This window comes from Petaurus breviceps, unplaced genomic scaffold (assembly GCF_028583685.1).
Source record: "Petaurus breviceps papuanus isolate PSGF00001 unplaced genomic scaffold, PetGlider_PUasm1.0 175, whole genome shotgun sequence".
Classification (NCBI taxonomy): Eukaryota; Metazoa; Chordata; class Mammalia; order Diprotodontia; family Petauridae; genus Petaurus; species Petaurus breviceps.
Genome location: NW_027185764.1, coordinates 14465875 through 14488706, shown reverse-complemented (window position 1 = coordinate 14488706; position 22832 = coordinate 14465875). Strand labels below are relative to the sequence as shown.

At 38.2% G+C, this 22832-nt stretch overlaps 1 protein-coding gene across 6 annotated transcripts in view; it reads right to left on the bottom strand.

Annotated features, from left to right (window-relative positions):
* SNX8 (sorting nexin 8) overlaps window positions 1-22832 on the bottom strand; it is a 69092-nt gene that overhangs the window by 1677 nt on the left and 44583 nt on the right. For 4 of the 6 annotated variants that reach the window (XM_069084796.1, XM_069084798.1, XM_069084801.1 and 1 more), the window contains exons 2-10: window positions 22167-22357; window positions 18497-18614; window positions 16892-17028; window positions 7857-7937; window positions 6971-7131; window positions 6175-6307; window positions 3264-3332; window positions 1713-1862; window positions 966-1115 (exon numbers count right to left, since the gene is read on the bottom strand). In XM_069084796.1, the coding sequence (XP_068940897.1) occupies window positions 966-1115; window positions 1713-1862; window positions 3264-3332; window positions 6175-6307; window positions 6971-7131; window positions 7857-7937; window positions 16892-17028; window positions 18497-18614; window positions 22167-22357 (1190 nt within the window). Of the gene's footprint in view, window positions 1-965; window positions 1116-1712; window positions 1863-3263; window positions 3333-6174; window positions 6308-6970; window positions 7132-7856; window positions 7938-16891; window positions 17029-18496; window positions 18615-22166; window positions 22358-22518; window positions 22651-22832 lie in introns of those variants that run through there. The other 2 variants (XM_069084800.1, XM_069084797.1) reach the window with 2 other exon arrangements.

Below are 22832 nucleotides of genomic sequence, written 5' to 3'. Positions count from 1 at the left end.
ATGAATGTTTTTTCCAATAAGTGGTTTATCACTCAAAGACTAGAAATCGTTATCAGGCAATTGTGTCACAATGAGATTGGGACTGTGGTATATGTTCAGTGCCCACTAGTTTATATGGTACTACATTAAGTACCAGGATCCAAAATTAATGACGACCATAATAGCAAGGTCTTCCTGACCTTGTCTCCCATATTCTCCCTAGGATTTCAACACTTATTCTGAAAGGTTGGCTTCACTGCTTAAGAAATAAGGGCTAAAAGCCAACAACAAACTATTGTATATATGCATATAAAGGTGCATATGGGCAGACGTGTCAGGTTTGCTATAAAACTCTTGGAAAAAAAACCCAGTTTATAGCCTTTCAAAGGATTAAAAATCCCAACTGTCACCCCTTGAAGGTTTTGGAAAAATTTGGTCTATGTTCTTCAACTCACCCCAGCTTTGGGGCCAACACTTCCTCCGAATCCTTTTAAAAGGCTGGTGCTGGGTGGCTAGGTGGCACAGTGAATAGAGCACCGGCCCTGGAGTCAGGAGGACCTGAGTTCAAATCTGGCCTCAGACACTTAACACAAAAACTAACGGTGTGACCTTGGGCAAGTCACTTAACCCCAATTGCCCTCCAAAAAGCAAAAAGAAATGCTGGTGCTAAGAGTCAGAATTCAGAATTAGCTTTCTAAACTCAGTCAGAAAGAAATATACAGTTCTTATCTATGGAGCCCAACAAAATTATACAGTGAATCCTAGCTTGAAAATTCTAGCTCCTGGTAGAGCTTGAAAAGACTTTCATTTTTTAGCTTCCATACTTAACCCACACCCAATATCTCTTTTAAATTTTTTTGGTGGGGTCCAAAGGACTAACTAACAAGAAACACCAGCCTTAAGGCCAGAATAACTGGTGAGTAAAGTGGCAACCCTTAGTTACATAACTAGGGTGGATCACAAGACAGATAGGCAAGTTATCTCACCTCTTTGTGGCCTTGTATCTGAGAGTTGACAAAGGCTCCTAAGATGTGTGATGTAAGAGGCAGGTAGACATGAATAAGCTGGGTCTCTTGATGTAGGCAGTATAAGGAAAAATAATTCCGGAGTTCCATTGTCTGGATTGCATTTTCTTGCTGAAAAAGAAAGAATCTTGGAGAAGAATATCTAGATATATCTCAAGAGGAGTATCATTTTTATTATCTATCTATCTATCTATCTATCTATCTATCTATCTATCTATCTATCTATCTATCTATCTATCTATCTATCTATCATATCCCAGGGTGTAGGGCTGATCCTTTTTTCATTCATTTGACCAATGAAGCCAAATGGAAGTAAATTTGTAAAAAAAAAATTGAAGTTAAAAAAAAAAAACACAAAGCATTTGGAAACTGTCAAGTGGGGGGGAGGGGAGGGGCTCAGTATGACGATCCACTGGGGAGAAAGTACAAAATCAGGTGTAAAACAATACTTTCAGGTATCTGCTAGTCAGCATGTCTACATACTATGCAACTTCCATTGTATCATCAGCCCTGCTTATTAACCATATTTTGGGGGCTATTAATACAATGGGCTCAACTGGAGAAATCCAAGCTGACTTTTCAACCTGCAGGAAGTCTAGAACTCTTTCTTGCTTATCTCCTGCCCTGCTTCCTTATAGTTTGTCTAAATATCCTAAGGCTGCCTTCTTCCACCATGTGGCTCTGCACCCGTGGCTGCCGGGCTGCTACCTCCACAATGCGTGACTCCAGCTGCTCCACACTCTCTGGTTCTCTGTTCTGCACAGTAGCACTCATCATCTGCTTCTTCATCATGCTGTACTTGTGCAATGCCCGCTGATGCTTGTGAAGCACACCCTTTTCATGTCTCTCACAGAGATCCTGGAATAGAAAGGGAAATAAGGCACACTCACTAATACTTCCTCCATCCCCCCACTAAGGGCCAACTGCTGAGGAATGCAAAGACAAAATAACTGCATGGGGCCCCTACTTTTTCTACTTTCACTTCATTTCCTGGGGAGGAAAACCTGCTGAAAGAGGAGAGAGTGGGAAGGTGGGGAATATAGAACACTGTGTGGGAATTATGCCTCTTCCCACAAAATGACTTTAAAATAAGTTGGGTTTTTTTTGTTCAAAATTACCCCAAATGAAAGACTTACAAAGAAATAGGTTCTCTTCTTCAAAAACCAGCAGAAAGATAATCTTGATTCATTTTATGTTCACAAAAATGCACAAGGCACACAGGAGGGCAGAGGATAAATTTCAACCCATAAAACCTCACAAAGAAATACTAGTTCTAATTTGACCATCACTCTGATGATTTTTATGGAGAGCTGACAGTGCAAATCAATAAAGGTCCTGAACTAAACAAACAGTCTGGGCTTTGAAAGAAAATCAGGCAAAGGATGAAGAAGTTTAATAAAATTGAAATATACAATCCATAGTCTACAGACATTGCTTAATTACCATCAGATTTTTGAAGGGTCAGTGTCCAGGTGCAGAAATATTGAAGACTTTTCTGTTTTTCTTGAGGTATTTTAACACACTGTATCTCAGAGCATCCCCTAACTATCAGTCTCATGAAAAGACACAGATATAGAATGTTAGCACTAGAAGGGATATCAGTCGTCATCTAAGACCTCAGTTTAACCTAACCACCACAGTTTGCAATCCCATCTGCATTATCTATGACAGATGGTCAACCACCTTGTGGTTCAATACTTTTACTTGTGGGAACCTCAATTTGTTAATTAATTAATTAAGGAAAGAAGGAAGGAAGGAAGGAAGGAAGGAAGGAAGGAAGGAAGGAAGGAAGGAAGGAAGGAAGGAAGGAAGGAAGGAAGGAAAATTAAAAAAAAAATGTCTTTACTGAGTCCAAATCTGCCTTCCTATAAAATATCATAGCAGTTCTGCCTTCCACAGTCACAGAGAAAATGTCTAATCCCTCTTCTTTATAGTACTTTTCAAATATCTAACAATTATTGTGTACTTCTCTCCCACCTCAATCTTCTCTTTTCTAGATTAACAATCCATTTTTCTTTTGATCATGTAATAGGAAAGAAAATCTGAAATTTTCCAGAAGACTATGGGTCAGAATAATGCAATGAAAGCAGAAGTGTCCTGTGGAGTCCACTGAGGATAGGATATTATGTTTTACTCTTCATTTTACTCTAAGATTGACTTCTCTACTAGTTTTCTATTCCCTGAAAAAAGTTCCACTGGAAAGGTCACAAGACCATTCTGAGAAGCTTTCTCTCTGGTGAGGAAACAGCCAAAACTCACTTTATAGGACTGGAGCAAATCCAAGAAGAGATTCAACTTCTCCACCACATCATTCTCTTCCTGTTTACCCTAGAAAACAAGGGGTGAATTAGCCAGCCCATCCATCATACAGATAAACCCAGTCAGAAACCCATCATTGAGATTTCTCAAGCTTGCTTGTTACCTAGAGCCTCTTTCCAAACCCCATCTAGAGTCAGCCCAGAATCATCCTTTACTTGGATCAGAAGTTTAGAACTAGAGGCTTAGACCCTAGCTATCTTAGTCCAATCCCCTCATTTTAAAAACGAGGAAACTGAGACCCATAAAGACTAAGTAAATTGTCCAAGGTTATACAGGCAGTAAATAGAAAACGTGATATTTGAACATAGACACACCAACTCCAAGTCCAAAATTCTTTTCATTAGACAGATGCCACTACAAACCATCAGTGTAATACATTGTCATCATCCTCATAATGCTACAGAAGGCAGGATAAGCACTTGGGGGGTACGTCAAATAAGCCAAGAACATTACAGCTAACGGACAATATGAACAGTCATGGCTCTAAAATAGATGTCTGTCCATTTCTGTTCAACACTTTGCTATCTCAGCTTGAAACTTGTACTGTCAGGAAATAAAGTTGTTGTTTTAATTCCATTTGGCTGAGCTCTCTGAGAGCAGGGACTGTTTTTGCCTTTCTTGGTGTCCCCAGTATTTAACCCTGCGCCTGTCACATACAGTGCTTAATAAACGCTTGTCTACTTGATTTGATTTTTTTTTAGAAAGGCAATAACATTATGTTATTTTCAGAATGATACAGGAAAAAGAAACCACTTGCCTGGGAGTCAAGCTCAATTAACTAGCTATGGGACCTGAGGCATGTTAAATTGGTACAAATGCTCTAGGCCTAAGACTTTAAGTAGTACAAAATTGCTCTACAGGACAATGACTGGAGCTTTCAAGTGACTTGAAGCAACAAGAGGAAGTAAGAAAAGCAGATGGCACTCAATACTCCTACTAGTATCTTGCACGAAAACAGGTCCATGATTCTCATATAGAATAATTAGCTACAATATGAAATCCTTTCTTTCTTCATAGACAATGTACATGAAACTAGAGACAGAACCACACTATCAATCCAATGAGCTACAGAACAGATTGAACTCTGTGCTCTCTGATGTCCCTTCTACTCTTCAAATCTAAGATCTAAAATCTACCTCCCAGTGAGTTCATCTAATAAAGCTTAATAGAAAAAGTTAGATGTTAAGAGATATGTGAAATATGGAGAGAGAGTTTGATAGGCTGGGAGAGTACATAGTATTCCTATCTTACTAATGAGAGAAAAGCAAAGACTTCTTTATTGGCCGAGAGAAGATGGCTAACTGCAGTTCTTACTCCTACAATTTACCAAGAAGTCCAGTTCACATACCAAAGCTTTGAACCATAAGGCCACAAAATGTCAATGCGCCAGCTGCCTTTGACAATTTTCAAAATGCCAACTTTATAACTAGGAAACAGTTATGTACTTCTAACCACAATAATTTCTCCCTCATCATCACGAATTTTATTGTAACATGCCTAAACAGTCCTAAGGGTGCCAATTAGAGTACAAAATATACAGAAATATACAGGAAACGACATTTTACTTCCTGGCTGTTCCCCTCAAAACTCAGCCTCCAGGCATTAAATCAAAACAGTCTTTACTATGTTAGAAAGCACAGGTTTAGAAGGTCCCTTAAAGATTATGCAGAGCAACCTCCTTTTTTCACAAATAAGGAAGCTGAGGCCTAGTGAAGTTATGGGCATAACTAAGGGTCATGTACAAAAGACAATACATATTTGACTGAATAACTGATAATGGCAAAGCCAGGATAAGATTCTCCTAACTCCAGATTCAGTGCTCTCCCAACTATGCCAAACTGCCTCTTGATATCTAAAATTAAAGCAAATCCACATTTCTCCATTTCTGTTTCCAAAACTCTCCAAAGTAGGGGAGGGTAAACTGTGGGCCTTCAAAAGTCAATGTCATGATGAATATTTAAAGGGGAGAGAAGAGATAAACATGGTAACAGCAAAGCAGGAAGGAAACCTAGGACTTTCCAGGGCCACAAACAAACCCAATTATCTCTTAATCACAACGCTCATGAATGTGTACCCACATCATTAGATGGGAAAGCCCCCTCTCTTTGGCATATGGCTCAGATCATGACACTTCAGTTAATCGAAGTTCTTGTTACTTAAGTTAACTATGGAATTAGGAAGTCAAAGACAGCAGCAGAGATTTAGAAATATTCAAACATAATTTGCATGTTTTACCTGCAAGTCAGAACCACACATTTTGTGGAAAGAACAGCAGATTCCCTCTCCCTGAAAGCCACATGATAGTTTTACAACAAAACTAGTACACAGATGAACTTTGTTTATTTCTCATATCCTTGAACTGACAGCCTTTAAAATTCTGTATCAAATTCTAAAAATAGCAAATGGCTGTTACAAAAGCATTTTCAGTAGTTTGAGTATTCTGGATCAAAAAAAGAGGCAACACTGGGGGCTTAGTTACATTCTGCTGCACTAGGTCATTGCATAATCAATACAAATTATACAGATAGTAAGTAAAATAGAAAGCTCCAGGTTCATCAAGGAATAATAGTCTAGAGATTTCAAGGTTACATTTTCAAGACTGGCTTATGCTTTCTATCTCCAGCAAAGTAAATTCTCTTAAGAAATCCAACCCAAATTTATTTTAGCTCTCAGCAAACAGCTAAACTGGCACATGCTAAGCTACCTGGAATTTATGCGGATTACATAGAAGACAGTTTTTCCCTCTCATTGGACTCAAAACTTTGAAGTCTACCTAAGAAAGAGACGTTCCTAAAGACTATAATAGAGAGCATTCCTTAAAAATAAACACTCAGATTCCAGATATACTTACCTGTTGTGCAGCTTTGTCAGCCAGCAGTGCAAATTCGACAGACAGGCCTTTTAAGGCCTGTTTTAGGGTCCCCCATGTGCTATTATTCATTGTGGCCCAGGAGGGAAGTGGTGTTGTGTCAGATCCTAAAGCACTGAGAGTAAAAGAGAGAAGAAAAAATTTCCATTCATCAGACCTTGAGTTTTACTAAACAAAGAAGTCTGATGACTGACATGGTCATATGTACACAAATATTCAAATGGATTTGTGGGCTCATTATCTTTGGAGATCCCTCCAATGAGGTAGATAGCAGCCCATCCATGCTCGCCTCTCTTAAACTACTCTTGCTCCTGTCCTCCCATAAATTCAGAACCAAGGGTCCACCCTGCATGCTAGAGGCCTTCTTCCCTTTTCCCCAACTTCTCAAGGAGACCAATGGAGCCCTCTGATCTTTCATTCCAGTTGCCTCTGAATGAAGAAATGGTCAATCGTCAGAACATTAAAATGTACATTCTCCCTAAGTCACCCAATTATGAGGAGATACTTATATCATGCTTTACATACATTATTCCATTTGATACTCCTGAGAACATTCTGAGACAGGTACTATTACTTTTACCCCCATGTTTAAGAAGAGGAAGCTAAGGCTTGAAGAGGTTATATGATAAGGCCATGGTCACAAAGAGAACAAAAGTGGAAGGCAGGATTTGAATCCAAGCCTTTTTTGGTTCCAAGCTTAGCAATCTTTTTACCAGACAATACTGTCTCAAACTCAAAGCCTCTATTTCCCACTGTGGAGCTTTCTTTTGCCACCTGCCTTAATTCTTTTCCAAATATGAGGAGGTCAGCAGCATTATCAATGGCTCGGGATGCAATCCTTTCAGCCCGATCTCTAAGCTTATAGAAGCTATTATAGATATTTCTGATGAGTTCTCGACTGGCGGCAAATTGTGCCTGGATGTCAGCTGGGAGGAAGTCCTAAAACAGTAAGAGAAAAAGTAAGAAGAGAGAACAAAAAAGAATTGTTAGTGAAACTGAAATCATTCCCACGAGGTATAAGTTAATAAAACAAACATATCACCAATAGAGACATTAATCACTCCTGAGTATAGCCTTACAGAGAGGCAAAGACCAATGAGTAAAATCTGAGGGCACTTCTGCAACCCCACATTTCTTCTCCCTGATGTCTCTTTTTTATCTTCTAAAAGAAGAGAAAGATAAATCACACCTTGCCCACCAAAAATACTAAACTAAATGACCCTACAAGAACACATTGGTTTCAAAAAGCAATAGAAAATGTTCAATTTGAAATAAAACATCAAAAAGCATCCAATGAACCTCGAACTCAAACTTAATAAACAGGCCCTTCTTTGGTTCTTTACATGAAAAAGACTTTTCCTTTTCCTTCCTCTCACTCATTCTCCCTCCCTCAGCCCCATCCAGTGCTGACATGACTAAATAATATTATCATAAGCCATCTGGGTTTATGAATTCTAACCTAAGAATTTAAATCCTTAAAAATAAAGTGGGTTAAGAAAGAAGAACAATGATAAAGTATAGAGATATGGTTTTCTTTCATTTTTTTTAAAGCAAGGAAGAAGTTTAGGACATAGTACTGAATCTTTATTGCTTTTAATACAAAAGATAACCTGTTCATTTATATTTTGAAATAAGGAAGAAGGAAGTCACAATTAAAAAGATACCTTGGCTCGAGTAGCCAGTTTGCAAATCATGAATTCATCTCCAACACACTGGACTGATTCCTTCAGTTTATTCTGTACATCCTAGAAAAAAAACAAAGGATATGCTTAACCTTCTGTTTAAAAAAAAAGGGAGGGAATTCTCAGAGTAATTGACCAATTAAAGGAATGATAGTCTTTTCTTCAAGAGAGGGAAGCTGTTTCCTTTTCCATAAAAAAGCAAACAATTTTTTGAACACCTGTTCCTCTTTAAATTTTTAATCAGAGCAGCTATATGGAGATATGAAAGGTAGACTCAACTTTAGCATTGACAAATAGAATGCCAACATCTGAGTGCAAATAGGATTCTACCTACATTACTTAGGACCAGCACCTCTTTGCAGACAAAAATGCATTCATTGGACCCCGTGAGTTTCTATACATGGAGCAGTGAGATGGAAACTGCAGTAGTTTGCCCACATGTGACTAAAGCAAGAGGGCCTAGTGAACACTGTAACACAGGGCATGACCAAAGGAAAAAAGAGAAATCATCCAGAAGTAACAGTATAGAAAGCACATTCATTAGTCTTATTGAAATGGGAAATAGCGAGCAAAACTTCTCCCACTGATGACTGACCAGAATGAAGGAGTTTTTTTTAATATTAAAAATTAGTTCCTATAGCTAACTTTTGTTTATTAAAGTCCTACATAAAGGCAAGGCATAAACACTAGTAGAGTCAGCTAGGTGACTCAATGAATAGAGCCTGGGCCTAGAATCAAGAAAACCTGAGTTCACATTCGGCCTCAGACACTTACTAGCTGTGTGACCCTAGGCAAGTCCCAGAAATGGCAAACCACTCTAAGAAAACCCCATGGACATTATTGGCATGCTATGGTCCACAGGGTCCTGAAGAGTCAGACATGACTGAAAAACAACATAAATGGCAGCACTGAAATGTGTTTAATAATTTTTATATATTTAAATATTGTCTTCCTATCTTTTTTTTAAATGAATACTGTTTAATGTAAAATGCTTAACACTTAGAAATGAGCAAAGCCTCAATTAAATTAGATTTCAATTACTTAAAGATGGTTAATCCCATGAATTGTACAGTAGATTTTTTTCCTACTGTTGCTTAATGAAAGTCCTATGGTAACGCATTAAGAACCTCATCAGCCACTGTTATTTCTTGGCTCCTTCTCCGGACTCTAAGGGGAAAAATCCCCAAACAATTATAAAACAAAACATGTTCACCCCCCAAAAAGACTCCTGACATCCATTCTGACAGTTGGGCTGGACAGACAGGCGGGCTCCAGCCATAGGTGGTTTCCAGAGCTCAATAAGAGGTAATCTTACAGTGTGGTTTAAAACTCTGTGTAGCAGGTGAGAAGTCCCAGTTTGAGACCAAGGGATCAGTGAATAGTCACTACATATACACACTTAGTGTTTGTAAACACTAGAAATGTACATTAGACAAAGTACCTTCTCAGTCAGGCACTACTTAAAAAGGAGGATGAGGTCACGTGAATTCCAAGCCCACAGAAATTCAGAAGGCCGACTCCCAACAGCTGCCAGTAGTTCAGTTCCAGTCAGGTTCTGGATTTTAAGGTTTGCTGGAGCCAGATTTGTTGGCTTTTAATATTGCAACTGCATCTTTCACTGCATGGCAGATCACACTCTTCACCTGTAGTTTATCTTCATGGTCAGTACGTGTCTGAGGCAGACAGCAAAATACCCGAGTGAGCCAGAAGCAGTGCTTGTCCTGCTGCTTTTATGCAGCTGTATAAGTTATGAGCCTGATGTGGGGCACCTGCTGGGATGAAGACTCCATCCCCCAGAAACTGCAGCATCGCTCAGCTCTGAGCTCCATGCTCTTGGTGAAGATGCTTTCTGAGTGGGCAGTCCAAATGCCAGCTTTGGTCGTGAAGAGGGTCATGGTCAGCAGGGTTTTCTTCACCTTGTTCTTCTGAGTCCTTCTCAAGAAGGATCGGATCTTCTCTGTGTCTTTAGCAGCAAAAATGTGCCAAAGAGCTCCTGGTTTCTTTTTCCTTCAAATGGTCTTCCTGTCTTACATGCTTCAGTCCCTTTCTATCCATTTTCATGCTCATCCTTTTCTCTCTTCTGTCCTTTTTATGCCTCACAGTTCTTACTATTCCTTTTACTTCTCTGGTGGCAAACAATAATTTGCCTACAAAAAATTATAGTTAACCTGATGATTAAAACATTAGCTGCTTTCAATACAGCAAATTTCTTGTTTTTCACCACTTGCTCCACGGTAAGTGCTTTGGGGTGGGTTACAAAAAAGATAACACATAAGACACAGTATCTGCAGCTATTTTCAGCCAGCTATAAAAGTTATACTTTATAGGTATCTTTTTTTTTTTTTTAAGTAATCAGGGTTAAGTAACTTGCTCAAGGTTACAAGGCCAGGTGTTTCTGGGTGGGTGCTAAGTGTCTGAGCCCGGGATTCAATCTCCAGGTCATCCTGACACTGGAGCCGGTGCTCTTACTCACTGTGCTACCTGGCCATCCCAATAAGTATCTTTAAAAGACCAAAACCTTTCTTTGTCCCTTCAGTAAATGGAAGAAAAATAAAAAACAAAGGTTTCTGCTAACCTTGTCTTTGCTTGCACCATATAATATACATTTTTCTTACAGTAGAAAGGAATATATTATAATATATATCATATACAACTATAACTATATATAAGACAAGGAATATATCATAAGGAACTCTTTCCTGGTCTTGTCTGATCAATAGTAATACTGCATTAGTAACAGCTGACTTTGTTGTTACAATAAGGGAAAAACTCTTTCAATATATGTGTTTCCCAAATAAGACATTTTTTTCCCTCAAGTGCATACTTTGATATTGAAATAATTACATATCCTCTCATGCTTAGAAAGAAGTTTTGGGAAGACATCAAGATATCCATAGGCATACGAAAAAATGCTCCCTATCACCAATAATGAGACAAATTCAAATGAAAACATCTCTGAGGTTCTACTTCATATCTCTCATACTAGCAACGATGACTAAAGGGAAAATGGCAATTATTGAGGGGCCACAGGAGGACAAGCACACTAATGCACTGGTTTAAATTCAAAACTCTCTCCCTCCCTCTCCCCCCCCCCACTAGAGCAGGCAACCATTTGACACAGACAGTAAAACCATACTACGTATTACTTCTGTTTATCAGTTCTTTCTCTGGAAGTGGACAGCATTTTCCTTTGTAGGCCCATTGTATTTATAATACTCAGAATAACTTAGTTGTTTACAGTTATTCTTTGTATAATATTGCTGTTACTGTATACAACGTTCTCTTGGTTGGACTTATTTCATTCTTCATTATTTCATTCAAGTCTTTCCATGCTTTTCTTTTTTTTTTTTTTAAGCAATTGGGGTTAAGTAACTTGCTCAAGGTTACACGGCCAGGTGTTTCTGGGTGGGTGCTAAGCGTCTCAGCCTGGGATTCAATCTCCAGGTCATCCCGACACTGGAGCCGGTGCTCTTACTCGCTGTGCTTCCTGGCTGCCCCTCCATGCTTTTCTAAAATCAATCTGCTCATCATTTCTTACAGCACTGTACTGGTCCATCACAATCATATACTATAACTTGTTTAGCCATTTACTAATGAACGGGCATTTCCTCAATTTCCAATTCTTTGAAACCACAAATAGAGCTGTTATAAATATTTTAGAACATATAAATTCTTCTCCTTTTGTCCTAGTCACCTTGAGAAACAGACCTCATAGTGGTATCACAGGGTCAAAGAGTATGCACAGTTTTATATTTCTTTAGGCATAATTTCTGATTGCTCTCCAAAATGGATGTATCAATTCACAGTCCCACCAACAATGTATTAGTATCCCAATTTTTCCACATCCCCCCACACTTGCCATTTTCCTCTTCTATCATTTTAGTCAATCTGATAGGTGTGAAATAATATCTCAAAATTGTTTTAATTTGCATTTCTCTAATCAATAATTTTTTAGATCATTTTTCATATGACTTGGATTTTGTAGCTATGATTTCATCATGAAAAAACTGCCTGTTCATATCCATTGACCATTTATTAGTGGGGAATGATTCATATTCTTATAAATTTGACAAAGTTCTTTATATATTTGAGATATGATACCTTTATCTGAGAAACTGTCTATGAAATCCTCCTCCCCCCATTTTTTGCTTTCTTTCTAATGTTGGCTACATTGGTTTTATTTGTACAAAATCATTCTAAATTAATGTAATAAAAATTATTCATTTTATACCTCACAATTCTATCTCTTGTTTATTCACAAATTCTTCTCCTATAAGTCTCCTATAAGTGATTTATAAGTCTGATAGGTAATATGTTCCATGGTCTTCTAATTTACTTATGATATCTCCCTTTATATCTAGGTCAGGGGTGAGGAGCCTGAGGCCTCAAGGTCACATGTGACCTTCTAGGTTCTTGGGTGCAGCCTTTTGACTGAGTTCCAAGTTTTACAGAACAAATCTTTAATTAAGGGGATTCATTCTGTGAAGTTTGGATTCACTCAAAGGGCCACACTTGAGGACCCAGAGGGCTGTGTGGCCTCAAGGCAGCAGGTTCCCCACTTTCTGACTAGATCATATATCCATTTTGACTTTATATTGGTAAATGGTGTAAGATATTGGTCTATGCCCAATTTCTGCCAGACTACTTTCCAGTTTACCCAATGATTTTTCAAATAGTGAATTTTTATCCCACATCCTTAAATCTTTACATCTGTCAAAACACAAAGCTATGACAATCTTTTACTACTGTGTATTGTATGTCTACTTTGTTCAACCACCTTTCTACTTCTTAGCCAGTACCAGATAGTTTGGAAAATTACCACCTTATAATTTAAAATCTGGTATCTCTAAACCTCCTTCCTTTACATTTTTTCATTAATTCCTTTGTTATTCTTGACCTTTTGTTCTTCCAAATGAATTTTGTTATTATTTCTAGCTCAATAATTTTTGATAATTTAAGTGGGATGGCATTAAGTAACTAGATTCATTTAGGTAAATTTTTCATTTTTATTATATTGGCTCTGCCCACCCATGAACTAATTCTCCAATTATTTAAATCTGGCTTTATACATATAAAAAGTGCTTTATAATATTGTTCATGTAGTTCCTTTTGTGTTGGTAGGTATACTCACATGTATTTTATGCTATCCATAGTCATTACTGTCTCTTGTAGCAGGGCTTTGTTGGTGATACACGGAAATACTGATGATGTATGTGGGTTTATTTTATATCTGCTAAATTTGTTAATTGTTTCAACTAGCTTTTTAATTATATCTCTAGGATTTTCTAAGTATATCTGCAAAAAAAGATAGCTTTATTACCTCATTGCCCATTCTGATTCCTTCTTTTTCTTTTCTTATTGATATTGCTAGCATTTTTAATACAATTTTTTTTTTTTTTGCTTTTTGGAGGGGGAAGGTAGGGCAATTGGGGTTAAGTGACTTGCCCAAGGTCACATGGCTAGTTTTTTGTGTTAAGTGTCTGAGGCTGGATTTGAACTCAGGTCCTCCTGACTCCAGGGCCGGTGCTCTATTCACTGCACCACCTAGCCACCCCTTTAATACAATATTGAAGAATATTGGTGATAATGGGTATCCTTTTTTTACTCTTGATCTTACTGGGAAGGCTTCTAGCTTATCCATTACCAATAATGCTTGCTTCTTATCATTTTAAAGAAAAAAATCTACTTACACCTATGGTTTCAAATATTTTTAATAGGAATGAATGCTGCATTTTTTTCAAAAGCTTTTTCTGTATCTATTGATAGAGTCATATTGATATAATCAATTACATGTTAATAGTTTTCTTTATGTTAAACCATCTCTGCATTCCTGGTAAAAATCCCAGTTGATCACAATGTATAATCTTTGTGACATATCATTGCAGTCTTCTAACTAGCATTTTATTTAGGATTTTTGCATCTTATATTCATTAATGAAATTAAGTTTATGTTTTTCTTTCTTTGTTTTTGCTGTTCCTGTCAGAACCATATTTGCTTCATAAAAGGAGTGTGGTAGGACTCCTTTGCCTACTAATTACAAATTACTATTACAAATAATTTTTTTAATATGGATTTGAAGGACTTGAATCCATGTCACCTTGCCTTGTAGAGAAGCAAACCATTGTTAGTGGAAGTAATAACTGGTGCAGTCATTATGTAAAGCAATCGAAACTATCCCCAAATATCACTAAATTGTTTATATCCTTTGACTCCCAAATACTACTACAAGGAATATATATTCCAAAAAGACCAAAGAAAGAGGAAATAGAACCATATATACAAAAATATATGTAGCAACACTTTTTGTTGTGGCAAAGATCTGGACACAAAGTGGGTGCCCATCACCTGGAAAATGGCTGAGGAAATTATAGAATGTGAATGCATTGTACATCACTGAACCATAAGAAATGACAAAAGGACAGATTCAGGGAAACCCAGGAAAGCTTGTATTAGCTAATTCTGAGTGATATGACCAAGAGAACAACTTATAAATGACTACAACATTATAAAAGAAAACACCTTTGAAAGACTTAAGAGCTCTAATCAGTGAAATGCCCAATCTGAAAGATTAATGATGAAGCATGCTTCCTACCTCTTGGTAAAGGGCCAACAAGACCATCAATTCAGAAAGAGACATACATTTTCAGACACAACCATTAATAACACAAATTTGTTTTGCTTGGCTACATTTTTGTTACAAAGGAGGGTTTTTGTTTGGGGGTTTGTGGGGGGAAAACGTGGAAGGAAACGACGGAGTGGTGATAGGTTTAAAAAAAGAAAGTAAAAGAGAATCAATAAAACATTAAAACTACATTGAAGAAAGCAGAAGGAAATTCAGAAGGGGATAGACCAGCAAGGCAATGTTGTTACTAGTATATTAAATATATATTTTTAACACTGCACCAGGGATTCACAGATTCCTAGGCAATCTCCATTTTTTGACTTTGCATTTGGAAATGTTCATGTTTGTTGATGATTTTCTGATTCATAACAGATTTTTTAAAAGAGACTTTGCAGCTATCCTTGTAACCAGCTGCCTTCTCAGTTAGCAATTCTACCTCAGTAAGAGCTAAGCTCCTTTCTTCAGGTTCTTCCTGTGACAGACTGGTCTGAGTTCAAATTAAGCTGCATGATTCTAGTTTAGATGAGAAAAACTCCACGGTGAAATCTAGTTGAAATGGACACTCACACCACCCCCTCAACTCCCCCCCCCCCACACACACACACAGAGTGTGGAGGCATAAATACAGAAACACAGACATACATAGCCACTGATAGTCCTCAGTGTTAGGAGCTCTCTAGTGAAACACCCTCCCCCCAATACAGACAGCTTAGCAGCCATGAGTAGCTTAAGAGTATCAGAGCTGCCCGGGGTACTGACATGAAGTGACTTGCACAGAGTAACACAAACAATATGTGTCAGAGAAGGACCTGAATCCATGTCATCTTGCCTTGTGGAGAAGCAAACCACGACACAACACTACCCGTCATATATCACAGAAGAATATATGCTCTATAAAACAATGACTGGGAGATAACTTCTGTTTGGACAGTGCTTCATAATATACAAAGTGCTTGCACATGCCACTTCCCTAGAGGCCATTATCAGATTTTAAAAAGCTGAAGGTCTCTGCTGAAGATGTGCAAGATCTTCTATTCTACTTGGTGGAACCTCTGGGGGTATTTTTAATCAGTAATGCCCAGATGACGTCTAGTTTCCACCTTCATCATTTCACCACAATGGCTCTCTTCAAAGTCATCCATGACCTCTTAGTTGTCTGAGCCAGTGGCCTTTTCTCAGTTATCCTCCTTGACTTCTCTACAGCCTTTGACACTGCTGACCATTCTCTTCTTTGATATGTTGCCTATCTAGGCTTTAGGGGCACCACTCTCCACTGGTTTTCTTCCTACCTATCTGTCCACACCTGTCTCCTCTACTGGATTCTCTCCCAGAACGTACCCTCTACCATGCCCCCAGGGCTCTATCCTGCGCCCTCTTTTCTCCTCCCTCTATGCTACTTCACTTGGGGATCTCATCAGTTCCCATGAATTATCATGTTTATACTGAGGAATCTCAAATCTACCTTTCCTGCTCCAAACTCTCTGCTGACCTCCAGTTTCACATCTCAATAGGCCTCCTTCTCTCTTGGGACACTTTCACCACTCTGGTGCAGGCCCTCATCACTTCACACCTGGACTATTGCAACAGTCTGCTGGTAGGTCTTCCTGTCTCAAGTCTCTCCCCATTCAAACCTATCCTTCATTTGGCCACTGAAGTGATTTTCCTAAAGTGTAGGTCTGACTCTATCATCACCAAATCCCAGGGGCTCCCCATCACCCCCAAATACAAAACCTTCTGTTTGGCATTCAAAGTACTTCATAACCTAGTTCCCTTCTACCCTTCCAGTCTTCTTACACCTTACTCCCCACTACATATTCTTCAGTCCAATGACACTGGCCTCCTGTCTGTTCCACAAACAAGACATTACATCAAGAGATGTAGTGTCTGAACATTTTCTCTGGCTGTCTTCCATGCCTGAGATGCTCTCCCTCCTCATCTCTGTCTACTGCCTTCCCTGGCTTAAGTCCCAACTAAAATTCTACCTTCTCCAGCAAGACTTTCCCAACCCCTCTTTAATTCTAGACTCTTCCCTCTTTTATAAACCAAACATCAAAGTAATGTGTTTGGTTTTGTGTCTAAACACTTTTTCACAACATCTGAAATATCTATAACTACATGATCCAAGGGGTATGTAAATAGTCTTTAAATCCAACCACTGATTACACCTCTCAAAAGGGTATTCAGCATAAGGTTAATTTCCTTTTATACACAATATGTACACCCAGTCACTGTTAAGAAATATACCTTTAGTGCTTTAAGGCCAAAGACAAAAGACAGGTGACAGAAAAAGAAAAGGAGATGAAAAAGAAAACAGATTTATGAGCAGAAAATACTTGTTCTACTATACAAATGGAATGAAAAATTCACATCGTTGTTATTTTTAAACAATACTTACTGAGCCACTGAATGAAAGGAACAGCTTCAGGACCACATCCTCTGAGAAGGGGGGATGCCGGGCCACCAGGTTAATGAAGCGTTTCAAAGCTCTCCGTCTGGTCTCAATGAACTCTCTGTCAGCTAGAGGAAATAAAACTGTATGAACGTTTACAAAGGAAGTTCTATTGCCCCTTAAACTCACCCAAACTGGAGCTCTTACCATCCTTAGTACTAACAACCTTTTACATTCAAACAATCCTGAATTTGGTACACAAAAACAAAGCTCACAATTTTCCATATTGGCTCACTGAGTTCCTAATCCTGGAAGTATAATAAGTATCACCAACACAACTAAGCCAAAGAAGCACCAGGAGAGGCAGGAGCCATACCTTCTACATACTATTGACAGGTTCCAGTAAGTACAAATAATAAACGACATGAAGCGGTCATATCTTCTTAATTTGAACTGCATATTTCTATTGAGCTGAAACAATTAACATAACTTACATAACTACAAATTCAAATAGTACTGAATACTGTGTATTCAGATATATGCAACCACTTAGTGGACTTCTATTATTTGCACTGATGGGAACTAGATATATTTTGAAAAGTTAGGCACCAACAAGGAAAACAACAAATCCTGTTTGCCACATAATGGACTAGGAACTAAGTTGGTTTACAAGCCATGCCCAACTAAATAAAAGCCTTTTTGTTATAAATAAATGAGTTCTGTTGTACTTTTACATCTTAATTAAAATCAATTCTACTTTCCCCAACTTTCAGATCTTAGCCTAGTCTATTTTGTATTGGCTTCAAATTAAAGGCTTTCGTTCATACTTTTTTCCTACTTAGGGGAGAAAAAAAGATAGAAGCATATGTTTTATACTAAAGAACACTTGGGCCTGGCCACTAATAATACACATTATTTTTAAAAATCAAATGATAAGAATTCCATTGAAAGAAAAATTTTTTTTAAATGCTATCAAATATACTTCCATACTACCTAACACTTTCAAAGGCACTAAATCAATACTTGGTTTTGCTTTTTATTCCAGATCTGTAATTCCATCAATGTGAGGACCTACTAGTGTGGAAACTACCTCTACTGCTACATATGTGTGGTTTATAGTTTTTAAGAGCTGCCTTGGGTACCAAGAGGTTAAGTGACTTACCCAATATCATACTGTTAATATTTGTCAGAAGCTGGACCAAACAGAGGTCTTTGCTTTAATGGCATCCAGATTTCAAATTCTATCTAATTCTTTAACTTTGATTTAGTAAATAAAATCAAAGAACTTTAATAAAACTCTCAAAAATTATTATATGCTTTCTGTTCCATGCTGTATATGGCATTCTTTGGACTCTTCAAAATGATGTGCATAATTCATTACAAAGCACCTTTCTCTCCATCATTTTCAAATTCTAGTTTCCCCAGGATGACAATGAAATGACAGGCCAAGAAAATGTAGTAAGCCAAGAGTAGAACCTAAATGCCCATAGTTTGAAGCTAAAGACTATGCCAATGAAAAATTACAACTATTGGAGTTACAATAACTCAATTTCAATATATTGATGACATTTTTCTTTTTGCTATTCCCTTTGTCAGAAATCCCAGCTTTACCTCCAAGCATTCTCTTGGGTGGGAGTGCTGGCACCATTCGATAGGGAAACTTCTGCAGCAGTATCTCATGGAAGACCACAAAGTCATTGTACCTTCTGTACACGGAGGACTTGAAGCGCTTTAAAAAAAAAAGAGAGAGAGAGAGATTTTAATGCTCAAATTGGATGATAATAACTACTACAGCCCATTATTCATCCTTTCCTTCTTTCTGCCCCAACAAGAAGTAAAAAGTGATGCCTATAATTCGACCAGTTTTCCAATGATTCCCTCTTTAAGGAGAAATCTAGTGATTTCTTCAAATTAGGTTAATGTTACTATCAAATTTTTAATATCACAATATTTTTATTCTATATGAGTTATTATTAGCATTCAGATATTGGAGAGTGAAGAGAAAAAGGACCTGCAGAGAACCTTCTGAAAGGGTGCTTGGACTCTGCTCACAAGACTTTTAAAGGCCAACAGGGGCTTCCCACTCATAGAAGGGAAAACCCATGGTCAAATGAAACTGTAGCTACATCTCATTTACTATGTTTCTTTTTTGACTCACAATGAAGACATTTAAAAACAATATATTCTTCTCAATATAAAGTATTTCATTTTAGATAAGGCTCACTACACAAGACTTTGATCAATGCTAGAGCAAGTACTACTTCAAAACAAGAGATTTGTACTCCTATCTTTTGTTCTTAGATCACCCACACATCACCCTATGTGCCCCCCTCCTCCTCTTCCCAGAAAGGCATCCCCTTAGAACAAGGGGGGGCGGGAACCTGCAAAACCAGTAACACTAAAAAATCTGACATAATATGCAATGTTCCACATCTGAAGCCCCCTACTTCCTTCTGCAAAGGAGCAGGACAGATGTCTTCCTATGATTCTTCTTTGGGGCCAAATGAGTACTTTATAATTCTGCATCATTTAGTTTCAATTGTTTTGTGGTTGCACTTCTCTCCAATTACATTTTTATAGTCCCTGTGACACATACTACTTTTAACCCTTTGGTAAAAGGAAAGATCCAAGAAGCGGCTCTCTTTCTTTTTTTTAAAATTCTATACTCTGTTCTTTAGCAATCTCATACATTTTCCATGGGTTTACCTGTATACCTATAGCTCCAAAATATAAACACAAGCTCAGGGGGAGGGAGAGAGGAGGAGAAGGGGATAGAGGGAGAAAGAGAGGGAGAAAAAGACATTTGGTCAATTAGAGATTTGGACTAGATATAAGGAGAAATAACAGGACTAGAGATTTATACATACATCTCCAAATGAGGAGTAAGATATTTCTTTATCAACCTATCTACTAATATTTATATCCATATCCTGAAATTCAGTTCCAACTCGATTTGGATCCAAATCCAACGTTTCTAACTGCCTGCTAGACTTCTCCTCCTGGATTTACTACCAGAAATTAAAGATTAATGTGTCCAAAATGCATCACCCTGCCCCCTTTACAAATGCCTCCATCCTCTTGAGTGTACTATCACCGTACCAAACATCTAAGTTCAAAAGTAATATTCATACACTTACTATCTGTGTGACTTTGGGCAAGTCATTTAACTCTCATTATCTCAGAAAAGCAAAAAAAAAAGTAATATGCATTTCTTCACTTTCCCCCAATTTGTCTTTTCCCTTTCCCCCACACTCCTATATCCAATAAGATGCCAAATTCTGTCAATTCTAACTCAATAACATCTCTCACATCTACTTCTCTCCACTCCTACTACCAATACCCTAGTTTTAGCCTTCATCATCTCTTACCTGCATTATTTAATGCCCACAATAATTTGTGTACGATAATTTCTTTTATACTGCCTTGTAGCAAAAGGGACCTTATATGGAAATAGTGCAGCTATGAATGACCTAGCTCATGGAACCTCCTCTGTCTTCCACCTGCTTCCACTGGGTCTCTTGAATACAAACACTGTATAATGGAATAGTACTCTACTTACTATATTTCATTGATTCATTCACCCCAAAAATAAAAAACAAAATTCACTATTACAATTTTACTATGACTGAACCAAAATGTCAAAACTGTGACAGACCAATCAATAACTATTTACTAAATACCACTATATGCTAGGCACTGTACCAGCTGTTGGATATTCAAATGCAAAAATGAAATAATGTTTGTCCTCAAAGACCTTATAGTCTCCTGGTGGAGATGATATGCACACATGTAAATGTGGACTCAAATACATAAACAGTAATGGGGAGGGGCAACAGAGAATAGAAAATCAATAAAGCAATCAGCAAGCATTTATCAAGTGGTCATTATGGGTCAGGCAGAGTTCTAGGCACAAGGGACACAAATACAAAATGAAATTTTCTTCCCTCAAAGTGCTTGTTCTAAAGGAGGAGACAATAAGTACATAGCTAAATATAAAGAAAATGCATTAAAGATGGATACAAGTTAATTCTTGGGGAGGGAACCCTAATGATGCAATACAGCTGTTAAAGTTCTGCTGGAGCTGAACTCTGAAGGAAACCAGAGGATGTAAGGGCAGGGGTAAGGAAGGCGTATACACTGGCATGGGGGAATAGCCTGGGCAAAGGCACCTAAATGAAAAACGGAGTGTTCTGTGTAGAGTAACAGTAAGGAGAACAGTCTCACTGGACCACAGAGTACATGCTGGGGAACAAATACGTGACAAACCTGGAAAGAATTTTGTATTGAATTCTAGAAGCAACAAGGAATCACTAGCATTTATCAAGCAGGCAAGTGATGTTGTCAGAGCTGTACTTCAGGAATATAACTCTGGCAGCCATGTAGGGAAAACCGGATTAAAGAAGGAAGTTACTCAAGTAACTTAAGGCAGGGAGGTCAACTAGGGGACTCTCAGAGAAGTCCCAGAAAAGGATGACAAGGTCCTGAACTAAGATGGTGGCCATGCAAGTGGAGAGAAAAGGATGCAAAAAGGATTCAAGAGACGTTACAAAGGCAGAGGTGGCAAGAGTTGGCAGCTGACTGAGCATGTAGGGTGAGAAAAAGTGAGAAGTGGAGGGTGACTCTCAGATTTTAAGCCAGGGTGACCTGAAGGAAGTAGCGCATGAACTGAATCTTGAAGGAGATCTCGGCTTCTAAGAGGCAGAGGTGAAGAGGAAGAATAGTTCAACTATGAGGAAGGAAGAACAAGGCAGGAGATGGAATGTCGCGGGTAGGGAACAGCAAGTCAGCTAGGAAGGGGATATATAAGCAGCCTAGGTAGTCAGACAAAAAAAGGATTACATTACTAAAACTATAAATGTTCTATAAACAAGATTCTAGCTTGATAACCACTATTTTGGAGAGAGCTATATAATATCCTTTCTAAAGATCATGAAAGCATGAAAAAGGCTGAACCTTCTGATCCTTCTTCCCTAAGAACTTAATATAAAACCAAAGGAAACTACTTAGCCCCATATTCTGGTCCTCAGAAGTTTTCTAATATTTTAAAAACACTGCCAAATAACTACACCTAATTCACACAATTATGCTTGAGAGATGGTCATAATAAAGATTCTAAAAGGACAGGGCAGGATTATGTGAGCAACAAAACTAAGATGCCGCCATCTCCTTTTCCCGAAACCCTTACTTTTAACTACTTCAATTTAATACAATAGCAAATCCCATGACTTTTCTGTTCTTCTTCCCCACCTCACTCTTCTCCAAACACATATGAATTCATTACCAGGCTAGAAACTTCATACTCCACGTGTTTCAGGAAGAGGCCCTTCTTCTCAGGAATAAGCTCCACTTGCACGGTGTCCCGGGCCAGCAGCTCCTGGAGGGTGTGAGAGAGCAGTAACGGGTTCCCTTGAGGCATCTGCATTCGAAAAGAATCTGCTTCCCTCGGCTCAGTTACCTGAGGCTTTGGCAAGTCTGGAAAAGAAACAGTGAACACGTTAAAAACAACTTAGGGAAAAAAAGTCATCACATGAGATAGCTCTTTGGGAGGAGGAGTCAGAGGGTTACAGGGCAACATAAAAACAAAAGTTATCAATAAAAATTTATTTAAAAAAAAAAGCTTAGGAAGCAGCAACCTCTGATCTGCTTCCCCTTCCCTTCACTATATGCTTTCTCAGCATCTGGACTCTGGCCAACCAATGTAACCAATCCACTCCTTGCACATATTACACATACTAATTCATTCTAGACTCACAGCTCAGCTGAAATGCCTTTCTGCACATTCCAAGCACCCGTCATTTGGGCTCCCCACCTGCTTGTGAATCAGCAGATGTATACACTTCCTTTTCTGGGAATTGCTCAAGAAAATTACTCCCTCACAGAATGAAATCTAATATTGTCCTGGGGTCAATGTAATGGAATAAAGTATTATTTGAAATATTCTCTAATT